The sequence below is a fragment of the Varroa destructor genome, unplaced genomic scaffold, assembly GCF_002443255.2.
Source record: "Varroa destructor unplaced genomic scaffold, Vdes_3.0 BEIS01000001.1, whole genome shotgun sequence".
Taxonomy (NCBI): Eukaryota; Metazoa; Arthropoda; class Arachnida; order Mesostigmata; family Varroidae; genus Varroa; species Varroa destructor.
In genome coordinates this window covers 36,369,056-36,378,381 of record NW_019211454.1, presented here as the reverse complement: position 1 = coordinate 36,378,381, position 9,326 = coordinate 36,369,056, and the positions used below count along the sequence as shown (strand labels likewise).

The 9,326-nt window shown below is 40.4% G+C and overlaps 2 protein-coding genes across 5 annotated transcripts in view; both read left to right on the top strand.

Moving 5' to 3' along the window:
* LOC147758578 (BET1 homolog) overlaps nt 1-1,983 on the top strand; it is a 3,000-nt gene extending 1,017 nt beyond the window's left edge. For both annotated transcript variants that reach the window (XM_086975811.1, XM_086975819.1), the window contains one exon: nt 756-1,983. In XM_086975811.1, coding sequence (XP_086831937.1) covers nt 989-1,291 — 303 coding nt within the window. In that variant the 5' untranslated portion in view covers nt 756-988 and the 3' untranslated portion in view covers nt 1,292-1,983. The remainder of the gene's footprint in view (nt 1-755) is intronic.
* The window catches only part of grsm (probable aminopeptidase NPEPL1 granny smith protein), a 9,059-nt gene extending 1,255 nt beyond the window's left edge, over nt 1-7,804 (top strand). Inside the window, exons 1-6 of one of the 3 annotated variants that reach the window (XM_022797972.2) lie at nt 3,436-3,594; nt 4,315-4,464; nt 4,659-4,854; nt 5,891-6,738; nt 6,894-7,134; nt 7,326-7,804. In XM_022797972.2, coding sequence (XP_022653707.1) covers nt 4,325-4,464; nt 4,659-4,854; nt 5,891-6,738; nt 6,894-7,134; nt 7,326-7,472 — 1,572 coding nt within the window. In that variant the 5' untranslated portion in view covers nt 3,436-3,594; nt 4,315-4,324 and the 3' untranslated portion in view covers nt 7,473-7,804. The other 2 variants (XM_022797900.2, XM_022797737.2) reach the window with 2 other exon arrangements.
* The last annotated feature ends 1,522 nt before the right edge of the window (nt 7,805-9,326 follow it).

The following is a 9,326-nucleotide window of genomic DNA, read 5'->3' as shown; positions in this document are numbered from 1 at the left end:
ATATACCCATATAGAATCAAATGATAATGATTCTATAACAATCGCTAGACAATCGCAAAGCTAGAATCATTATCATTTAATTCTATATGGGTATTTTAATCATATCCTTGGAATCAATTTTGCAAAGTAGAAAAATTTCCTTTGATATATACGGCATTTATTTCATCATTTATTGGTCAAAGAGTAAGCTACAATAATATTACTAAGTGCCTTTGCCATAAATTTTTGATACTAATTTCCTGTTTTAGTTAATGCTAACGTATATTAGTTAGCGACTAGTTAGCATAGTAAATTGTATTTAATGTGATTTAGCATTAGTGCCTGGTAAAATCTTTTTTTAAGATTTTACGACGCACTGATACTGTTGTTTTGGTTATATACGTTAGCGAACAATGCTACTAATGCCATCAGTCGGCTGCATCGGTTATTTCATAATTTTCTATGGCGCTCCTTGGTATATAAATCTAATTTTTATCAGCTTTCGAATTCGTATTGTGTGTTGTTTGGTTTTGGAACATGGTGTTATTGCCGGTCTGTTTGGGTGTGAGCGTGAGTGGACTTTAAAGGCGGTGTATTCTTTCTCTGCGTAATAGAAGCTAAGTGGTGACTGTCAGCCAGAGAGATTCCATTTGACATCTACAGGGATTAATTCAATCGTTTGTATTTATTAGTTAGTGAATTTATTCGCTAAATATTTCGATCCACCCGATCATGCCGTAAAAGTACCTTTGTTCTCGTTCGCACTCGTTTATTAGGCTCACGTTAGTCCCAGACCGTTGCAGAGACAGTCCGTTGAGGCGTCGTGTGGTTCAGCAGCTGTGCGATTCGCGCCTTGCTGCGTGTGGCGCTGGAAACGCATCGATACGGTTGCGCGATAACGCTTACAGCGCGCTAAAGAAGAGGCAAAATCTTTAGCGTGGTTGTGGCGGACGCTATAATCTGTGCGGACGGCACCTATAGCCTGACGGGTTTTTGCCATAGCGTTGAAATGAACAGCACCCGACGACGTCACGAAGTCGAGGATGAGGCGGAAGACCAGGTTGACCTTTTGCGAGGCAAAATTTCGACCCTTAAGGCTGTCTCCATCGACATTGGCAACGAGGTTAAGGAGCACAACCGCTTCCTGGAGGCGTTCGACGATGATATGAATAAGTCCGAAGGTCTTCTTCGCAAGGCAATCGGTCGAGTTTTAAAACTACACCAAGCAGGGCACCATCGATATATTTGGTGGTTGTTCCTATTTTCGCTCTTAGTGTTTTTCATTATTTACGTTCTAATGAAGTTTAAATGACTATTTTCTGATTAACCAACCTACAACCTGGTGCACATCATCAGACAGGACCATAACCATGCGTTGCATACAAATATGGCTATCATAAAGAGGTATCGAGATGCGAAATAGGGCAACATAATTATGATAGAGCAAAGTAATTCAAAATAGGACTGTATCATTATTATTGAGGAATTTCAGTGATGAAACGTGCTTTCTCTGTTGCCTGCAAATTTTAGGCAATTTAGCGAACTGCCTGAAAGCAAATAGGTAGAATGACACTGAACAGTAGAATTACTATAATGAGTGTTCGCATATCGAAAACTTCTCATAGGTCGATCAACGTGTGTTCAACCTGATGATCGACACATTTCAATTTAGCATGTGAATGGAACGGTGATCGTAATGTGACAAGTGGTAAAGAATTAATCCTAATTCTAGCGTTAAGAAACCTGGAGAAGTTACGTCCATAGTGGTATGAATATGAAAAAATACTCTTTTGCGATCATCGTCCACGTTCGAACATGATTGTGATAAATCCTTGGAAGTACGTTGTATACAAATAATGTAAATATATATAAACGTCCCTTTATGTCGTATTTGAAGTTAATGTCGTGCTATATGGTTAAACAGCCGATGTTGAAAGACAATCTTTAGAATGTTGCTTACAAATAATAAAGAATCATACAGAACATTTTTAATATTATCACATACACGTATTTGTGCTTTATTTATTTCTATGATAGAACCTGTTAATTAACACGGCCTTATTCATTCAAACTCTGTCACGTGAATACCGTAGCATTTCATAATAGGACATATGAAGGTAACAAATCATAATAATTTATTGCAGTACTTATCCGGTAGACAGATATAGCTGTGATAGAAAGAATAGACTTAGTGTATTCTTTCTATCACAGCTATAAGATGACTAGTGGCTTTAAAAAGTGCTGCCGCAGGTTTGTAAAATCACGCCGTTAACATTAAGTAGAAGGCTTTGTCTAAAAAGGCATTCTATGTAAGAGTAGAAGATGTGAATGAATGGGGCGATTTACATGCAGTTCTCGGAATTTCTTAGTGTTTTTTTTAGATTATTACTCGAAGAAACGTTATGCTGAGCTGTCTCATTCTCAAGTTACAATCAGTTAAGTGAAGGGCGGTTGCTTTTTGTAATTAGGTGATTGTTTATCTAGTTAGCAACATGAAATTGTGCCACTTCAAACAAAGTCCCCTATACAACGACACAACAGTCGAATCTTGCCTGAAAGCTTAGCTTAATACTCCCTATTACTGCAAAACGCTTTCTAGGATAATAAACATCTGTAAGGGAGCTTAAGAGCTTACGAATGTGTTATCTATTCATGATGGTTAAATAAAACACCTAACTTGGAGAAACGCTATTTTTGAGACATAGGAACATTTGAGCCGAATATTGCTAACGTATGATCACCAAATGTGCCATTATCTAATCTTATTGTTAACTTAGGCAATCATAATGAGTGTTTGTGTGATTGCCTATTTAGTGGCTACGTTCACAGGGATGTTTGTTTAACAACAATAGAATGTAGTACTGTAGAACAGAACAAAAGATAAGAGTTACTCGCAAATATTCCACGGGGTTATAACCGATGCATCGTGATACATGCTTTTCCCTCTCTGTGCAATTAATAATATGGATTGCACACCCTCTCACTGTTTATGTACAAATAAATCCCTATGCAAGCATTTAGTCTTTGTCGACTCCTCTATCGGCTAGCTTCACTAAATGTTAAATCGCAGTTGTATCTTAAACACACTGTGATAAGCTAAGTAAAACATGTCACTAGTACGTCGAGTATTTCAAAGAACTACAAGACCCCTAGAGCTATTGGTATTAGCCTTTTAGCGAATAAAGAAGATGAAGAACTTGTTTTTTTCCTATAATAGATAACGTACTGTGATCGCAGAAAGGGAATAGAATGACATCTTATCTCATTACACATTGTGGCTGTTTTGCATTGGCAGCACGTTCATGCGTGAGCCGGAGCAAGTATAGCATGGCTGACTGGCTGACGTGTTCAGGTTTATCTGAGGGTCTCACTCAGTGAGCGTATCAGCAATGGAAAAAAAAGTGTTTGTGTAGGCAGGATGATGGAAAAGAATACGGGAGGATGTCTCTACACTTTTACTTAGTCGACACGAGTAGATAAAGCCAGTCAGTAAAAGTTAAGAGAGAAAGATGCCATGCTACCTTTGGAGTGCAGCTGCCACCACTGCTAACTGTTATTATATCGGCTCATGTGCGACAGCTCCAGTTAAGCCGAGCCCGACTGCCGGCGACGCAAGTGAGTATCTACGATGTATGGCAGTGATGGTGGTTGCGCTGACGGTGACGTTTCCATCCCGAAGAACGACTGAGATTGCTAAACGTGGCCACAGCGGCCGACATCTGCTGCTGTAACAATAGGTCATTGCTATTGTTTACTTACCTTCGTTATTGTTCTGGTTCGAACGGGCGATTAGCACTGAACAATCCATGGACATTTGCTGGATAGGTTAACAGTTGTCATGTGAGTGGAGTGCAAACCAATGCTGTCAGAACAACAATCCAATATTTGCACCTATTAACCAGTCCAATTTTCCGATATTATGACCGTCAACGCGGCATCGGACTGCCAATAGCAGCAGCAGCTGCGATTTTCTAGGTACCGCTACTGTTGCTTATCCCTTCACTGGACTCACATCCCAGGTCGAGTCATGTCGTCTAAGAAAAAGGTGACATTTAGAGCTATGATTCGAGAACGGCCTGAAGCTGCTATGCTAAGCTGATCTGATCAGCAAATGTTTTTTAAAGGTTCTTCTCTAGGGACTAGAAGAAAAATACAACCGAATAATTCCTTTGTGATTTTTCTACGAATCAGCTCACCGATATTGTCGTTGGCACTAACTTATTGTTTACTATTATGATAGCAAGTTCGGCCTGTAAAGGTAGTGAGTAATAGTTAATAAGATTTCATTGTAATATAGTACCGTCTCAAGATTTCATTATATATTTTGGTTCCTAGGACGATCAATATGGCTTCCCCCGCAACCCTCCGGGTATCCGGTACTCTGGTCGTCTCCAATCCTGCTCAAACTCCTGTGGTTTTGATCGGGCAGCCAAGAAATATTGCCAAATTGACATTCGAACAGGTCGCTTGCAAACTCCAGCCCAAGTAAGTCAAAAAAGCTTTGGTGATCATTTTACCACTTCAGTCAAGCAAACTTGTACGAGCATTTTATTTAGATAGAGTTAAATAAACATGTAACAGCCAAAGCGTAGTGAAGCTCAAAGAGTCGGTGCTATCTGAAACAGGGAAACGCCTGTGACGATATGGACATTTAACTTTTATCATACCTATAATTGTAGGGTATCAGCTGACATGTTCAAGGCGGCCCAGGAAAGTCTGACTCCATCAGGTCCGGACAGTACACCATTGTACCTCAATCAGGCATCGATTGCTCAACTGCCATCGAAGTGTTCCCGGCATAATACGCCTACTCAGGCCCACGCCGTCACCAAGGCCATCGTGAAACATACATCGGGAGCTGACGAGTCTCTCGTGGTAAGTCACGCTTGACGAATACATTAATTGGCAGGAAACAGCATTCTGGCAGACAAACCGCTGTTGCCGAACTTACAATTACGCACCTCATTGGTTAAAGAAACATCAACTTAATTATCTTTACTGGTAGATAGTGATAGCTATTGAAAGATTCGTATATCTTACCACCGATATCTCAAGAACTGACTAGGCTTTTTAGCTTACTTAGCTACACACTGTATGACGCGAAGTCTAGCTTCTACGAATGCTTTGTTGTGTTTTTAATGCCCCGTTGTAATTTACGAGCAAAGTATTGAACAACGTATATGCATTACTAAGCTTAGACTTCGCAATGGAACTGAACCGGAATACGAGCGGAATCAGTATTATATCCACCGTTGCCTCTAACAGTTTATGACTACTGCGTAACATCGTTCTTTAGCTTAATTAAACAAAAATGTTCTTTGGAATGTTTTATGTAAGAGCTACACCAGCAAAACATCCTAAATTAGTACATAAAGAATAAGGATAATTATTTGGATAATACTTATTATACTTTTAACCGCTTTTTTTTAAAGAAAGACGTATAAGACATATCGTTTATTGCTGGCAAAAAATTCCATTTGGCGTTATGCATTACAGAGGTGACAGAAGCACGGCATTTTTCTGACTGGCCTGTGGTACAAGCACTCAGTTTATATCGATTTGAAACATCTTGGCCATCAATATTGGATGTACGTTCATGTCCAATATTCAACCATATTCTTCAAATAAATGTATATCGATATGCTTGATGTATCTATGTGGTTTTACTTGCTAAAAGTGAAACGTATGGACTTTATTATACGCTTCTGCAGTGTAAAGAATATTACCGACTAGATAAAATAATCATGTTTGTTTTATGAATGTTAAAATAAATTCACTGAAAAGCCAACAATGGTAAAGTTATAAATACTTTTTTTAACTCTTTGATGCGGAATTTGCCGAATAATACGACCCGCCATAGATCATAAGACTGCAAATTTCAAAATTCTGTGTCGGTTATCTATCATTTCAGATTGTTTGCGAAAAACGTGATGTATTTGCAAGCGCGTGTGCTGTGGCCCGCGCATTCCCCCTGTATTCAAGAAAATCGGGTGATTCAGCTGACGGTGAACGTGCTCCGAAAAATGAGAGGTCGATCTCAGTTGAATTTCTACTGGTCGGTGAGGGAGAAACGCTCTCAGCCGATGAGGTAACAGCCCTTGAGGCTGCCATGGAGGGTGTCCGATTGGCAGCCCGCGTCGTGGACACACCCTGTCAGGAAATGAATGTTTGCGCTTTCCTCGCAGAAATTCAACGTGTCGGCGATGTATTGGGCATCAAACCATGTGTCATCCGTGGAGAAGAACTTGTTAGGAAGGGTCTGGGTGGCATTTGGAGTGTAGGCAAAGCGGCCACCTCGCTTCCAGCTTTGGCAGTACTTTCACACACGCCTGAAGGCGCCACGGAAACAGTGGCATGGGTGGGCAAGGGCATCGTTTATGATACTGGAGGCCTCAGCCTGAAGCCCCGCGTCAGTATGCTCGGCATGAAGAGGGATTGCGGGGGTGCCGCTGGAATTCTTGGTGCATTCAGTACCGCAGTGAAATGCGGTTTCAAGCAGAATCTGCATGCCGTGTTCTGTCTGGCTGAAAACGCGATCGGCCCACTGGCGACACGTCCGGATGACGTTATCACTATGTATTCCGGCAAGACGGTTGAGGTGAACAATACCGATGCTGAGGGTCGAATGGTGTTAGCTGATGGAGTCGTCTATGCATCGAAGGATCTTGGTGCTAAAACGATCCTTGATATGGCTACGCTAACTGGAACCCAAGGCATAACTACAGGAAAGTATCATGGCGCCGTACTCACCAACTCAAGGTAAATCTGTAGAAGTTTGCTAGTGGTAATAAGCAGTTTTTTTCACTACCTCATGTGTTAAGGCTGAAAGTATATTTTAGAAAATTCAACAATTCTATTGTTACACGCAATGTTATTTCTGAACGATAACGTTTGTGACAATTTTCGTTTTGTAGCAAGTGGGAAGACGCTGCATTAATTGCAGGAAAACTAAGTGGTGACCTCGTCTTTCCTCTGCCATACACCCCGGAGTTGCATTTCAAAGAGTTCTCTTCGGCCATAGCTGATATGAAGAACTCGGTCGCCGATCGAAGCAACGCGCAAAGTTCCTGCGGCGGGCTGTTCATCCAAAGTCATCTTGGTTTTGACTTCGAAGGCGACTGGATCCATATCGACATGGCCGCTCCTGCACATTGTGTAAGTATTGTTTCAAATGTTGCGATGATATATTAAAGTTCATAAACGTCGAGATTTGAAGGGCATCATATTTGCATTGAAACTGTATAAGACAAAACAGAAAAGAACGAATCCGGGGCAATCATGATTTCGATGATGAAATACACTTGAAACTATTTTTAAAAAAGATTTTGTTCACAATTGTACTCCAGGGTGAGCGAGCAACGGGCTATGGCGTAGCACTGCTCTCAGCATTGTTTGCTGATTACTCCAAGAATCCAATGATCAATTCTTTATCGCCCTTCAGCTCTACTATTCCCGAAGAAGGTGACAAGAAGAGGATCAAAACCGCCATTTAGTCCTGCTCCATAACGACCACGGCTTTAGCAATACTAACATTAGGATTTTAAGGATAGGAGAGGTTGTTCAAATCGTTTGTACTACAAAACAAGAGAACAACGAATATCTTACCACACCATAGAAATGTACGTAGACTGTAGTGAAAATGTCTTTATGTATATGTCCAGTTTTGCAGAGTGAAAAATAATTATTACATAAAACATTAGCGCAGACTATAGCGCCGCTACGACTAAAAACTATTGGATCCAGACGTCGAATCGCGCAGGGCACATACATATGGATGCGGTCTTGTACTTCCAAAATTCTCAATAAAAAACGTTATTAAAAAGTACGTCCTACAACTTTTTTCAATCTCTCGATTGCGCACTTGTGAAGTCCTTCATGTATCTAATTTGTCGACTCTGGGTGCCAAGACCTCTGTCATACCGCCATTATTCAAAATGCAGTCGTTGCAACGATTAAAGCCAATTTTTATGTAATTAAGATGCAGTGGTTTGCTACTAACGATAACAGATGTAATCTGAAGGAATAGCTATGTTTGGTTAGCTGCGCTATACGTAAGCGCAAAATTCTGTGCATGCGATCCATATAATCCAGCATTTGTTGTGCAGCATCTGATAACGCATTCAGAAGGTTAGGCGCGATTGTCTAGTACGGGTACCTTACACTTTAGACAGAACGCTAAGTTTTACTCACCGCTAGTTAGCTCTGTACAGATTGCGGAAAACAATTGTACGAGCACCGTACGTCAATTTCGGCGTGCGAGAATTAATAAAAGATGGTTCAGATACATAAAAATAATTATTTCATGAACTCACAGTAGTAACTATCTTTATGCCTTTTATTTTCCCTTACAGTGTCCATAGACCGGGCATGTCTTTTGAGCACTGATTTCGTTTGTATTATAGTTACTAAAAAAACTGTCTTAAAATTACCCATAGGTTATACTGGAGGTTATGATAAGAATCGCGATAATAATGCAATAGTTTTCACGTAATGTCTTCTCGAATTGTTAGCTAATGCTGGTCTCATTCTTCCTTGAGTCCACAAAGTCAAGTACATACCACTATTAGACGCTGATCAGTTGTTTACGATATTGCTTTTATAAACGCAGATATAGTCCTTACAACAGGAGTTGTTTCGAGGCCTTTGATGCTACACTCTTATGATAAAGCGTCATCGGCCCCACTTACACAATAATCATCAGTCTTATAATGTATCGGAAAATTACTCCGTTATTCCTTGAACGGTGGATAAACGTTAGCTCAGCTCTTCCGTCTCATACCCAAAACCAACCGCCTAAAATTTTAGTTTACATAGGTATCGCATAAGGCACTAAAACTCTAAATGCTATCCGTACGCAATACAAGTAAACATTTTAATCCACAATTGTTACTGATCCGAAGCTCTTGGACGTCTGATATAGAGGGTGACCTATCTAATTTCGGAGAATCACGGGCTGTTAGTAATGGCAGGAAGCCTTTCATCCACTATTGTTGATACAAGAAGAGTTCGGTTTGAAACAAAACTTAAGGTTCATTATGATGAAAAATAGAATATCTGTGCACCATGAACGAAGATCAACTTTCTATGATCCAAGTTATACACGCATCCCCATCGACACTTAGCTTCAGCGTTTGTCAGTTACAGAAGACAAATCCCGCTTTATCACAGCAAGCCCGCGCTAAAGGAAAAACAGTGGAAAGTTTGAGCTAATTCACACCGTTTCGATGCACATCGCTGTTTTTCTGATGGAAATAGAACGATCGTCAAACTGTAACACGACTAGGGCTACCCTTTCACGGACAAAATAATATGCATTCTTCGATGTCAAGGGAGTCCGAAAGATGTGC